A 15007-nucleotide genomic window follows, 5' to 3' on the forward strand; every position below is an offset into this window, starting at 1 on the left:
AGATTATGACCATGGTGAACCCAAGAGAAGAATGATAGAACGGTTTGCGGTGGAAGGGACCTTAAAGATTATCTAGTTCCAACCCCTCTGTCACGGGCAGGGACAACTTTCTCTAGACCAGATTGATCAGGCTCCCTCCAACCTGGTCTTAAGCACTTCCAGGGATGGCACATCCACAACTTCTCTGGGCAACCTGTTTCAGTGTCTCACCGCCCTTATAGTAATGAATTTTTTCCTAACATTTGCTCTAAACCAGGGACCCCTGGTGGCCTAGTGGTTAGGATGCAGCACTCTCACTGCTGTGACCCAGGTTTGATTCCCGGGCAGATGGAGCTCGTTAGCCCTGTAAGGCCATCCATCTATGAGAAGGTCACTCTAAACAAACCTACGTCCTGAGGACCTCACTGCCATTGTCCAAGCTCGCTTGGCCCCGGCAGATGAACCTTAGGATTAAAGGGTGGGCTCAGTTCAGCGCATGCTGTGTCTCACCTAAAAAATCCCTTGCGCAGGCTTGAAAGGTAAAAGACCTTTGCCAAAATCTTCGTTCGCGAAGACTGGCCATACATTGCTCTAAACCTAACCTCTTTCAGTTTAAAGACATTCTCCCTTTTCCTGTCACTGCAGTGTAAGTACAGCCTGTATCAGGACAAGATGCATTAGGAATTCCAATTGCCACTCTACTGGGCTAATAGCTGCTCCTTTCTCACTGCACAAATTGTAGTACATGGCAACCACTTCAGGAAGAAATTGCCCTGACTCCAATATTTTAAATGCTTAGTTCTGCATCCAAGCAAACAGGTCCAACCCATTTTCAGTGGTACGGCCAAATGCCAGGTCTTCCAACTGAATATAAATGAAAACTGAGAAGCTAAATGTGACTGGCAAGTTGCCTTTTGGAGCCCATAAAGCATAAAATGTTTATGTGCAACAAGATACCAATCAATGCACTTGATCCGCATCAATACACAGGTTAAACAATGAAAAATCTTAACAATTCTAATTAAAAATACTGGAATTTAAAACACAAAACTGCTGTGAAAGTGCATGGCGAATGCTTTGCTCCATCATTCAGTTATGATTTCACTTGCACCCATCTTCTGCCCTTGTGTCCCTCTCACAGCCCCATGGACCAACTGACACTGCAAGTTTAGCTCAGGCTTAGGCAGCTTTCACCCTGTGACCTTCCCCCTCACAAGCACTCTGTGGCCATTATGGCACTCACTCTGTGCTGTGGAAGAAAGAGGAAGCTTAGGTCCAAGAGGTGCCCTATGATTCATTGCCACAGTGGGCATGAAGCCCTTCTGGGAGCAGCCTTTTCTTGGGCTGTCTGTAGGCAGCACAGTCAGAATCACACACTGACCTGTGATCAGTTGTACTAGTGAGGGTGTGTGGGATGGTACTAAGGCATTGTGTTGTGCTCAGCTTCTTCACTACCAGGGAGCTCTGGAGATCAGGTGAGGATGCCCCTTCCTCAGGTCCTTGTAGAACAGATTTGCATGGGTGTACAGCCTGTTTTTAAGGGTGATCTCTGACTCATCCTTTACAAAGACAAATCCTATACCCTTGTTGCTACACATGGATTTACTGATCAGAAGATAGAAAGGGAGAAAGGGATGAGTAACGGAGGAGTTAAACACATCTGCCATAAAAATTAGCACCAGTTGGTATTTGCTCATCAGCTGGGAACTGTATGGTACTTCTGCCCAGCCTGGGCCTAGTTCCTCCCCTTGCTCATGTCACCTGATATACTTTTTTTTCTTTTGGCTAACTTTCCAGTGCCTGGACATATTTCTCCTAAAGCAAGAATTCTGAAAGGAAACATGTCAAGTGCCCTTGAAAAGAAACCTTCACTCCCTTCTTCCCAGTTCTGGTTGAACAGCTAAAGTCAGGTTGTAAGAAGCTAAAGCTAGGTTGTAAGAATCCAGTTGTGTACACATCTCAATATAACAAAATGCACACTCTGTGGTGCTTCTTCATCACCACGTTTAGGCATTGTTAATGCTGTGTTTGCTCTTTACACATTCATACCTCTTAACAATTTTTCTCTGGCAACACAACAGGAAAATTCCAAGCCGTCTGATCAACTTTCATTTTGCTAACACTTTTCTTTCCAGTCTTTTAGCTAATAGAGTACAATTGATTGCTCCAACTCAGTGTTCAATCACAATCGCCTTGTCTACTTTGACTTTCTAATTGAAAGACTTCATTTTGATTAGCACATTATTCTCCAATTAAAAAAAAAAGAATGACCCCTCTAATGATTTAGTGACTGGATTCATCTAGTGCAAAGTAATCTTATAGATTTATGTCAGTGTTTAACAGCTTTGAAATTGATACTGGGATGTTGCAACCAGAGTGGAGAGTCCAAACTATCACAGGAGCCTTTCAAGATATAATACTCTTTCCTGGGTTTTATATCACTGCTGGATTTGAAAGGCCCTTGCCTGTTTGAATCCTGCTACTTGCTTGTTGTGGTTTGGGTCAGTAAGATTTGTATACTGCTATATTACAATACTTCCTCTGCTTATCTTGCTAACCATCAACCCTTGCCTCTCCACTGTGGATGCCCGCTTCTTTCTTCTTTCTGTCTTTAAAATCTCTACCCTGTAATCATGTATGTTGATTTTCACTGCAGATGGAAAGTCCCTTAGAGGGAATGGAAAGCAATTCTGACCTGTTCTGTTTATAGCAGTGGCAGAAGGAAATGAATCACTTAGTGATCTATCTTCTTTTAGTTACTGATGTCCACAACAGCTGCCTGAACTTTTCTTCCAAAAACCAGGCAACCAAGAGTAGCATCAACCACCTTTTTCCTGTAAAAGATTTATACCTTAAAGAAGTGCTTACTAAAGAATCTGTAGCATTTTTGACAAATTTATATATCATGCTATTTAATATCAGTAATCTACACGGAAGTTTTTGCAGAGGTCCTTTATTTCATTACCCTGGTTTTTTATACCCTCTCTGGCACCCACAAGCTTCATTATTCTGCTCTCCTTCAGGCTCATTTGACATCTGTACACATCATGTTCAAAACTGCTGGTTGTCTTTCATGGTCCTTCATACAATCCTGGTGACAGATTCCAGAGGCCACACCATCTGCTCAGCAAAGAAACCAGCAGGCCTGCAGACAGCTGACACATGGCCAGGACAAAACCTCAAGTGTGACTCTACAGACATGATTTGTAGGACAAAAGAACATCCAAATACACTTCGAGGAAATGGCATGGAACATGAGGCTCTTAATAAATGGGCTGAATTGTAAAGGGTTGAATTTTTTCCTTGTAAGTGGTGGGCTTTTAGGCATCAATCCTTGGATATCAATGGGAGTCCTTCCATTGGAGCAGCAGACACTTCCAAAGGGGAAGCTATTGACTACAGCAAGGGTGCAGAAGCACTCTAGGACCTGGGCCACTGAGACTGTGAGGTGACAGTGCCATCACTGACAGCTCCTGAGACAGAAAACACTGTTTCATTGGCTGATTGTGCCAAATCAGTGGCCTCAATGAACAGTTTATAATTTCCCCAGAGAATCATTACTCATAAGTACTAAATACTTTTGACTTCATTCCCTGTACTTGATATTTTAGGTTTATTGAAAATTGTTCCTTGCCAGCCTTGCAGTACTTGCAGAACCAAGTGTATTTTTTGGGCTAGGTCATCTGAGTTGCTCGGTGGTGTTTCCATCCCTGACATGGTGAATTTGTAAGCAAGCCCCAGGCAAGCATGTGCCCAAATATGAACCATCCTGCAGGTGGCTATCACAGTCATGCCAGTAATTCAACCACAATAGCAACGCTAAACTGCAGGCTGTTGGCGGAGGTAAGTTGCTAAAATGGTGGGAAGATATGATTGAAACAGATCCATTGATACACTTCTATCTTCAGAAAATATGTTTCCAAGACAGAGAAAGCATGCCCAAGCTACTCATGCCTGGTATGCCTTTGATCCTGAAGAACTGACCTTGCACCCTAGTCAGCTCCTGATCCCAACCCCAGCTGGCAGTGAGAGGTATCAGACAGGTCCTGCTGCAATAAATTAATTTCACAAGCATTTCTCTGGGTATTTTGCTGGAAGAGGAAGATCCTTTCACCATAATTCGTCTCTACCCCTAGTCAGCATCTATCTCTACAAATCTTCAATTGTAGGGATTTGCTATATGAAGAATCTGGTTGCTGGTACTTCTTCCTCCGTAAATTCACGATACACAACACAGTATTTATGCTTCTTTCAATCATGTCCACGGCCCTCAGTGATAAAAGTCATCCCCATGAAACATAGGAAAGATGCTTAATGTGACTGAAAGCTAGGGAAGCAAACCTCAACATACATTACTACACTACTGGTAGGGAGTATATAATTTCAGAGTACAGTGTCCCAGTGGGGACTGAAGAAACATATGAGGCTGCTGAAGTATCAAGCTACAAAAATAATGAATGACTTGACTTTAGTAAAGCAAGACCAGAATGTCATATATGGATTCTTCTTTTAAAATCTATTTTTTCATCATTTCACTTCAATCAAATTTTACTGCTTATTATTTTATTCTGAAAGCCATCAAAATACAAACCTTCATTACCAACAAGCTCTGAAATAAACCCTTCAGGAAGGAAAAAAATCACTTATTGTCTTTACAAGATAAAAATTCACAAGACAGTTTGTTTCAATGCCTTCCAAATATAAGAAGTGCTTTTAGTTTTACAGAAGACTGCTGTCAAAAGTTCCTGGATTGATACTGGCATGGTTACCTCTCCAGCGCTGTAGCTACGAAGTCGCTGAAGATGTTGCCTGTGAGTCAGGTGATTAGGGAGACGACCATTCTGCAGCGGAATCCTGGGATCTATGAAGGTGGTAGCACGGCTATTGTGGTCAACGAAGAAAGACTGAAACACCAAGGAACAATGTTTTTTTATAAGAAGACAGGCAACACTGTGATAGTATTGTGGGAACGCAATGTGACAACCACTGGCAATTGTGTCAGAAATACCTTTGTTAAGTACAGTCCATGGAAGATATCTGCAAACAAAAGGACTGTCTTACTCAAAGCAGGAATAGCTCTTCGAAAATACCTGAAGCTATGTAGGTCAAAATCACATGTAATGGCCATGGTGGGAACAAGACAGAAGAGAATAATATTATTGGGAAACGGTGCTTTAGCCTATTTGGTGGTTCCAGAAGTCACTCAGCAAAGCTTCATTGGACATAGAGACACTGAGTAAAATTTTGCAGGCACAAGAGATCTACTCTGGCTCAAACTTTTTTGCCAGTTCAATGCTGCGTTGGCTATGCTGTGATAGTCTGCAGAAAGCTAGAAATACTTTGAAACATTTGCTCTTGAAGTTTTTTTTTCTGCTTCTAAAATAACTCTGCTTGCTGCTTGCGTTGTTTAAACCAAAACTTCACCAATTTTGAGACAAGAAGGAAGGAACCTTTATTAATCATGTAGCCCGATATGGTGTGTTAAACAAGTGATTAGTTTTGTTGGCACCCTTACCTTGCCCTGCTGGTCAGTTTTTATCTCCCAGCCACGAGGAAGCTCCAGTCGGGTATCAGCAAACATGTTGATAAAATTTACCAGGTCTCTGTTGTGCTGATACCGCTCAAAATTACGAGCATCTCTACGAATCTTCAGAATCATATGCTTCAAGCAGGTGCTGTTAGTGAAGACTCGATAGGCACTCTATGAGATGAAAAAAATAAGTGAGGAAAACCAGTTCTGATGGAAAAACAATGTATTTGGTTATTTTGTGGGACATATGCCCAAAGAACTGAAACAAATCCTGCTGGAATCGAGAAACATTTCCATCTCATGATTTGAATGACTACTTTACATGAACATCTAGAATTAAGAAATACAATCTGGAAAGTGAAACATCCCACACATTGTCCACAGTTAGCTTGTGCATGAACTACCTTTCTAATACACTTCACAAGACAGTCAGCTGAAACATCACATACTGAAGATACCTGTAGTTCTGCCCATTTCATTACTTTTATTGGTCAACAGAAGCACTGCTTGGTGGCACCTGGATGGTGCCAGAGAAATGCCAAGACAGCTGTGAACATGTATTTGTGCTATAATTGCAATCAAGATACGTGTGATAGGATTCATGAACTCAAGAGGACTGCAGTGCAGATGTCTACATGAAAGCTTGCTACCTATGGTCCCTATGTAGCCACAGGACAGGAACAGACACTTCTAATTGTCTAGTTTTGGAAGGTGTGAATTGTTTCCCCGTAACTGAATATTTGTTTCTGTGATGACTACAAAGCATGTCAGATGGAGACATTTCCACGAATCAGATGAATGCCACGCCTCAGGCAGCAAGTTGTATCTCACAATGGACATTAAAAGCACCTCGTAGAGGAACATGCCCTGATGCAGTTCATGCCAGTTAGTGCTGATCTGATTGCAGAAGAGGGGCTAAAGTGAACTATATTTGTTGCCACAGTATATTCAATGATAGAATGCCACAAAATAATGCTTGTGGTGACAATACAAAGGCACATCCAGAGGCTACTCTCAGAATCTTTCACTTCAGGGAAAAAGCTCCTCAAGACAGAGCAGGAAACATCACAAAAGTCTGCAACCTTCCTGAGCCTTGCACTAGAGAGAAAATTAGTGCCTTGGTTTGTTGGTCAGCCCAAAGGATTGAATTATTCATTAGAGTAATAAAGGCTCACTGGAGGACTCACGTCTCCAGTGAAGTGAGCCCCAGAGTGCAGACCTGGAATATGTCCAGAGAATCTGTCAAGAGAATCTGACCTAACAGCTTTGAATTCTCAATTTCTGTGTCCTTTTAATGCATTTTAACCACTATAATGCAATAAAAAATTTACAAGTATTATCTTTAATATGTAAGGATTTATTGTGGTGGTACCACTGAGAACACTCCCTGTAGCACAGGGTCCCTAATTATGGCAAAGGTTGGTTAAGGTTACGAAATTACAGAGATATGATCTCTGCCCTGAAGATATGACCTGCTTATAACCCAGGAAAGCTTCATGGTCACAAACTGTTAAGATCCCAGCGTACTCTATAACAAAACTTGTATTTTGATCTAACATATGATCAACGACTGTCTTGAGTATCTCTAAGCTGCATTAGGGAAGCAAAGAGTGTAATGTAGTTTTACCCCTCCATGGAAATAAAATATCTGAAAAATGAGTGCCTTTCCCTTTTAATCTAACTGCCAGATAATATTTTCCAATCCCAACCTCACTGGCATAATTAATACCTTGAAATTTTAATAGGGGCTTGTGGTTAAAATATTACACTTGTGTTAAGCCAAAAGTTATGTGAGGCCATTATTTCTGTACAAGTTGAATCTGTATGACCACTTGACAGATATTTCAATAGATTATTCTGGTTCTCGTATTAGAGAACCAGAATATTTGAGCTTTTATAAGCTCAAACTGAAGGCCTCTTTTGGCTTTTTTTTTATTTCAGTGAGAAATAAAACTGGGATTTAGACCGTTGTGACTGTTCCTTACACAACTATGGAATCAGTTCCTCATTTTTCAAACAGCTATACTGACTGAAAATTACATTGCTCTCAGCTATAAATCATCATATATCACCTTGTCAATGTAAGAAATTGTCTGCACTCCATAATTTAGTTCATGTAATGTCAGATGAGGTAATATATCCCCTTCCTTGGTAGGGTTTCATGGGCAATAATCTCTGGCAGATGCTTGGAGATGGACACCTGGCTTCAATCCACCAGGTGCCACAGCCAAAACCTGATGTCTGCAGTTAGCTAAAAACCTGTGCTGAGGCGACTCTCCAAGTGTTTTACTTTCTTTTTCTTTCAAAAAGAAAGGTTATTGCTCTGCAGAAATGAATGATTTTCCAAATATTCAGAAGTCATGTGTAGATGCCTAGTTGAACTACATTCAAAACACGGTAAAGTAGGACTGCATCTCTTTGTAGGACTCCCCTATCTGCTTCCTCCTGATATTAGATTTTTTTTCCACTCCACTAGGTTTGCAAGAAAATGTGTAGTTTTACTGTACTAATGAAAAAAAGAGATATTTTAATTTTGAAAATTCATTTTTATTTGTGTTTTTTCCAAAATAGCTTCACTAACTCAAGTCAGTATTTTACTCCATTATGCCTGCCTGATTTTTGGGAATGCAAATTGCATGCGTTATTTTTTCCCCTCTATTTCCCTGAGACTTGGCGGTGTCTGAGAAAGATTTCTCAGGATGGTGGGCTCAAAAGGCAACAACCTCACTCCCTGCAGCAACAGACAACAGGATCAAACAAGCTGAAACCAAGGGTTCCTGCTTATTTCTGAGAGGAAAACGTTAATGAGCTTCTCTGTACCATGGAATTTCTTGTGTGAGGCAGAATCCCAGCAAGAGTCTTGTTGGAGCAGCCTGCCTGTAGTGTCCCCAGCCTACTCTGGTGCTGAGAAAGGACAGCGGAGCCCCATGTCACATAACTCAAATTCACTAGGCATTCTCCCTGAAGGCCTGGGGCGCAGCGTTTGGACTCAGAAATCAGTAGTGCGAGAGAGCAAATCATCATTACTCACATAGTTTGCATGCAGCACAGTGAAGAACTCAGGATTGGTGATGAACTTCACAGCTGGAGACTGCAGCAACAAGGTGATTTTTTGAGAATTCACAGGAGAAAGGGAACCTTCCCTCCTAATCTCTGGACAAAAAAAAAAGCCACAAAATATTATTAATGTAGTGGGAAGCACAGTCTACTATTTAACCTTTAATGAACAGCTGCAAAAGTGACAGTATGAAAAAGTTACCACCTGCCTGATGGACCTACCTTCTTGGCATTCTCATGACTAGCCTGCTGGCAAACTGACAGAATGTGGTGCATTGTTTACCACAGCAGTGCAGGGGCTGGACGGCTTTTTGAACTGTAGGTTATGAAACTCTGTGTCATATCTGCTTCTGTCTATAAATACAATGTGACCTCAGCAGTTTTTACCAGCTGGTGGTTTGGTTCAGTGCTGTCACCCAGGTCCATACTGGTTCCACTCATTGCTGATTTTAGAGAGATCTGATCTCCCAATCCAGCATTGCTCTTTACTTTAATTGCATTAATTTTGGCAAGTCCATGGTTTTGAGGACTTGTATGGTAAAGAAAACAAAATGAGACACAATAGGATTATTTTTAATCTGTATCAAGTAATGAAGCACAGGATCAGAACTGACCATTTGAGAATGTAATTCTGTAGAGATAGAAACTCCTGACCTTCTGTAGACACCAGAAAAATATTTCCTACCATGTAATTATGGCTTGGGTGTTCTGGCATTTTCAAATAAAGCCTAATTTTATTTGCAGTCCAAGGAAATTGTATGCAGACATCATTAACAGAATAAATATAGATTACCATTTGTTTTCTTATTAATTATAACTTTTTTTTCTTCCTGTTGAACACATTGTATTATTTTATCCACTTAAAACTGCAGACTGTATCCATTGCTGGAGTTAAATTCATTTATACTGCCTTAGAATCTGGATTAATGTGCCTAAAATGTATTCCTTCTGACATTTTTCATTTAAATTAAAAGACAAATAACAAATGTATCATACTGCACCTTTTTTTTCCTCTAGTGTGTTTACATCACCCTTGACCTTTTAATTCTTGGCATTTTATACAGTGTTGATGATTTCTCCTAAACACAAAGCAATTATCTATAGCAAAAACCATTTCCTAATAACTTATGATAACATTTATTATACCCATTAGCTCTTTGAGTTTAAAACAAAAGAGTGAATGTTACATAATGAACTAGTAGCAACTCCTATTAAATTACTATTTTATTATGTTGGCTATGATAGTAAATAGCTATACATAGTAAATAACTATACATATTACAAGTAATGGCTACATTACATATAAATACTAAAAATACAATGTGTACCTTACTTCCACTTCAGCTTCTAACAGAGAGAACTGGGATCTCCTTAAACGATCTAATGTACATAGAAGTCTCCCATAAATTGCAACACAAAAGATTGCAAGGAAGCTTTAAATATCTAATGTTAAACATTGTTGACAAAATTTATTTTCAAGCTAAAAACACCTAATGGATCAGGAAAACAAACAAAATTGAGTATTTTTCTAAACTTGTTTAAAAAAGTTTATTATTTCTCTGTGTAATTTTTCCTATTCAACACGGAAAACTAAGAAAATTCAAGCAGATATCGTGTTGGTTCTTTCCCTTTGCCAATGCTATTTAGAGAGGGATGGCAAAAAGGTAGCAGAAAGTCAGATTTACTTGTGGCAGACAATATAGAACACAAAGTTAGGTAGCGGTAAGAATAATCCAGAGGAAGAGAACTGGTTAATCATTTTGGTGGTGCAAATTCTCAAACAAAGCAGAGTTATTTTTGCATGGCCTCAAGTTGCATAGTGGGCACTAGTCTGATTGCTGGTGCTTCTTACCTGAAACAAACAGGCTATGGTTCCCAAAATGTTTTAAGAAAACATGAGTCTGACTATCACCAAAAAGAGTAGGAGAGACCCCTGTCACCCCATCCTGCCTTGGGTACACATTCTCCTCTGGTATGGGGTCCTGTCACATAAATTAGTGATGAGCAAAAAGACAGTTGTGCCTCCTTCAGTCCACAGCCACACTTAGATCAGCTCATAGCTATCACAAAATTGCAGCTTTAAAAACCGCAAGTATTTCATACTTGATGCCAGGGCCACTGCAGGTGCAATCACATAAGCAAATGTGGCAGTGCAGAAGTCAGGCCTACAGATAAGAAACTGCAATGCCCTAAGCTAAAAATCACACTGCAGCAAAAATAAGACAGCACCATTTTTACAACTACTGGGTGAATAAAAACCAGACGCCTTTTCCATTTTAATTTAAAGTAGCCTTTTACCAAGGTAAAAATGCTTTGTATGTTTAGTAGTTGTTAAAAAAGAACAGAGGACCTTTATATCTAGCTTTATACCTGTAGCTTCAGGTCTAAAAACTGTTGCTTCAAGTCTAAGTCTTTTTTTTTTTTTAAATTAATTTTTGCAACCTGGTATAATAAGTTCCTGTCTCCCCTGGAAATGCAGATTTCCCAGAACTGAATGGCACTGAACATGCCACTCAAAAGCTTTTCCCCCCATACCTGAGCTTGGCTGAGAAGGCTCTGCCTCAGAGTCACTTCCTCCTCCAGTGGGAACTCTCTCCACCCTGTTGTTTACCACAGCATCATCGTCAGTCCGCTCTGTTGCGATTGTTCGCTGGATGTTTTGGTATCTAGATATATTCATAGAAAGGAACAGCATACTTTATTTAACAGAAGAGCTTTCTGGTGCTTTCTACCTTAACTATCAGCACTGTTTCTGAAGGATTCCAACACTTCTGTCTTCAGCATCCAGCAGAGTAAGAGCACATCCGACTCTTCTTCGGCTGGTGCAGGTGCTCACACTTGGGCCAACCACTTCTCTGCAAACATGGCATTTTGCAGTGACTAACAAACAGCTACAGAGAGTGCAAAGTCAGGAATACTCAAAGCTTAAATTTAAACAGATGCTTTGGATACAGGTTGTTACTACTAGGCTTCTCTTTAAAACATCTGGACACCTGGAACCTGAAACAACAGGTGGATCATGGTTCCTCCTCTCATTTAGTCTTATGGAAGCATAATCAATGAACTAAGGATCAACCCTGTGACATGCTGAGTATCCTTCAGTCTTTCTTATTAAATTATTGGATGCACATGATCAACCCTAAAAAGGCAAAAAAGATTAAAAGTGTTCACAAAATATTTATTATGATGCTGCATGGACTGCAGTTGTGAATACTTCCATTTTGGTAGGCAATGGAATATAAACTAGTAGGTGGTGTGACCTCAAAGAGCTACAATTTAATTGATATGACAGCCACAAAAACGTAGAATAGGTTGTAACATGATAGCTAAGTGAACAGTGTGAAGATAAAAGTGTTATGTCCACTTTTGGAAATCAGTGGAATTGGGCATTGGTGGTGCCTAGCTGTAAAATAAGGAAGGGGAAACAATATAGGATAAGCAAACAACAAGTGAGGAGGGTGACAAAAAAACTCTGAATAGAAATGTGAATATCTTTAAAAACTATAATGTCATTTGCATTTTAATCAAGGAATTAATTGTCATATTATTTGTTGTCAATGGAACTGATCATGGTCTTAGGTATGAGCTCAATCCTAAACACCTTACCAGATCAGGAACAAATATCCAGGAGTGTTTTGAATTCACACTACAGAAAGCAAATTCTCATTAACTAGTTCACTCATACTCACAGATGAATGAGTGAATATGTTTTCTTTGGTTCTATTGGCAAGCTATGAATTTGTCTTATATGTACTATATTTTATATAGAGAAGAGAAAAGAGAGGAGAGAAGAGAAGAGAAATCATAAGGAGAAAGAGAAAGAAAGAATCAGAATCAGGAAGAAAAGGAAAAATAAAAAACAGGCTATCTTAGTTATTTAATTAGCTATCTTAATTAGCTTTTATTTCACCCCAATATTTTTAATCACTCTTTATGGATAGCATTGCATATGTATTTGAAGGGGATGGCTTTATCGACTGCATTTAATCTGATTCAGCATTGTTTGTCTGTCATTTTTCTGACTTATACTCTTTTTCCTCAACTCGAGTTCGGACTTGCATATTCTAACTACTTTTTCTATCTTTATTTGTTAATGCATACTTTATTCCAAATTTGAAGCTAGTTCCTCAAGTGGACACAGGATCATTAAATACAAGCAGTTAGCATTGGGCTTTTTGATATCACAAAAGACTTCATCTCCAGTAGCTCACTGCAACTTAATTCTAGGCAGAAGGCCTGGAGATAATTAAGAAAAATAATCAAAGTTTTAATAGATTTATGCCAAACTGTCACAATGCTATGTGTGCCCCTACAGTACTCAAACTCATTTGAAGCTACATTTAGCATATATTTTGATAGTTTAAGAAAACATTCACCTTTACAAGCAAATTCTGATAGCAGGTTTTGCTACAGCATGAATTTACTGCAGTTTTAAACCCCCTGTTTTAGAGCTACATTTTACAGTTTTATTCACTTGACTGCAGGCAATTGAATGAATGTTCCATTCCAGTACTGGAGGAGTTTTACAACACCCACATGCAACAAAAGGAAAAGGGAAAAAGAAAGTGAAAAAAACTCCAACACCCCCCCCTTCATATAATCAAGGTATATAAGCACACATACAGAAAAACCTTGTACCTTCAATTTAATTAGATGGTAGAAAATCCCTATTGGCAACCCTCAAAGACTAACGCTAGCTGTATGCCAACAAAAGGCAATGCCTTTCTTTTGGGTCTCAATACTATAAAATAACCTATAAATAACCAGAAAATGCCAAAGTAATTGGACAAAACATTGAAAGTGCAAAAGTTATGGGAATGCTTCTGGAAATTTCAGTAACTCTTCAAAGTGATTTGTCAGAGAAATGGAGGTTAAGAAATACCATGCTGTGGCTGTCTTAACTATTGTAGTTGTAATTTCTTATGTTACTTATTAGCTTTCAAACAAGTGCACAGACAAATCTAGACATACATATGCTGCAAAGTATTTTCTCAACAGAGCTTGGACAACAAGGGCTGTTATCTGCTTTGCCAACAAGTAAGCAAGTCAGGTAGCGCTGCAGAAAATGAGCAAGAGCCTTTAAAATAAGAAATATGGATGTCTCTTTGGTGTTTGCCCAACACCTGGATTCCAGTTTTGCATTCCCTGTATCCTCAAGTGGCTAGTACAGCTAAAGGGAAGCTTGGAGCAGGACTAGGCTTAATCACAGCTACAGGTTTCTTTTTCAAGCTGAATTTTCAAAGTTTTGTGGTTTTGGCTGGGCTGGAAATACCAGGCTTCCTTGTAATATTTTGGTCTTTCCATTCCCTTCCACAAACGAAACCAGGAAGCCAAAAAGTAAGTAAATTGATTTAAAAAGAAAAGTCACCAAGTTTTTTCAAACTGCTGAGCGATTTTGAGTCCAAATATTGTTTGAGGTTAGTGCAAAAGTTCAGGCTGCTGCTAATTCTGTCACCAAGGTCTATGCTTGCTGTTGCCTCACCTAAAATGATTCTTTCATTTCAAAAACATTTCAAATCATGAATGTTGAAATACAACAAACCAGTATTTCTACAATGAGTGCTCAAAACAAAGCCCAATCCTTCACAGTGTTGATAATAACTATTTATGAAAAGTGGCTTTCCTCACAATCCTGAAATGTGGAGACATGAAATATCTGAAATTAGATTTAGGACAATAATAATTAAAAAAAACCCAGTCAGGTTGAAATTACAGAAACAACTTGTCACTGGACAAATGCTCAGAGTATGAATCCCTTTTATTAGAGTCATGGGAAATGTTCCAAACTTGGTAACGATAGAAGACTTTCATATTCAGCTTCTTAAATCAACAGAGCTCCTTGGCAGACAGTAGAGAATCATCAGCTTTTTTTCCTTAGCCCCAGGAAGTCATGAGAGTTCATGTTTAATAAATGGCAAAGTGCTTAGTCTCCAATGGGACTTGGGCAAGGAGAGATATGCCACTGCTGAAACCCCTCCATACTTCTCCCTTTGTGACTGGATATATGAATACTAAAAACAGAGAGATCTGAAGAACATCAGCCTTATTAACTGTCAATTCCCAACACAAGCTAGTGATAATCAAATCATAACCAAGACAGGCAGATAGCCTACATGAAAACGTGGCATAATATGAAAGAAGGATGTCACAAAGACAACGTCTATCCTTCAGTGTCTGCTGTGATAGTTGGTTTAATGATTAACCTGCATTAACTAACAGAATGGTAAATCACTCTCACAAGCATTTATTCCTTCCATGGTTGCCATGTGCTTCCAGGAGTTCAACCTCAGAAAAAATTTTTAAAAATCTGATATATGTCCACAACTTTTCTGCTTTCTGTGGCAGATTTAAGTGGCAGCCAAATAGTCTGAACTTTGACATGGCTCCAATAGTCTGAGCTTTGACATGGTTCAAATCCCTCTTAAAGACCAATGCTAAATG

At 39.3% G+C, this 15007-nt stretch overlaps 1 protein-coding gene across 9 annotated transcripts in view; it reads right to left on the reverse strand.

Annotated features, from left to right (window-relative positions):
• Positions 1-15007, reverse strand: part of HECW1 (HECT, C2 and WW domain containing E3 ubiquitin protein ligase 1) — a 265996-nt gene that overhangs the window by 50238 nt on the left and 200751 nt on the right. For all 9 annotated transcript variants that reach the window (XR_003533038.1, XM_027675830.1, XM_027675827.1 and 6 more), the window contains 4 exons: positions 11102-11232; positions 8541-8662; positions 5495-5680; positions 4749-4883 (listed from right to left, as the gene is read on the reverse strand). Coding sequence is in view for 8 of the 9 variants with exons in the window: in XM_027675830.1 (XP_027531631.1) it covers positions 4749-4883; positions 5495-5680; positions 8541-8662; positions 11102-11232 (574 nt within the window). In the remaining variant the exon portion in view is untranslated. The remainder of the gene's footprint in view (positions 1-4748; positions 4884-5494; positions 5681-8540; positions 8663-11101; positions 11233-15007) is intronic.

This window comes from Neopelma chrysocephalum, unplaced genomic scaffold (genome assembly GCF_003984885.1).
Source record: "Neopelma chrysocephalum unplaced genomic scaffold, ASM398488v2 Primary Assembly neopelma1_26, whole genome shotgun sequence".
Classification (NCBI taxonomy): Eukaryota; Metazoa; Chordata; class Aves; order Passeriformes; family Pipridae; genus Neopelma; species Neopelma chrysocephalum.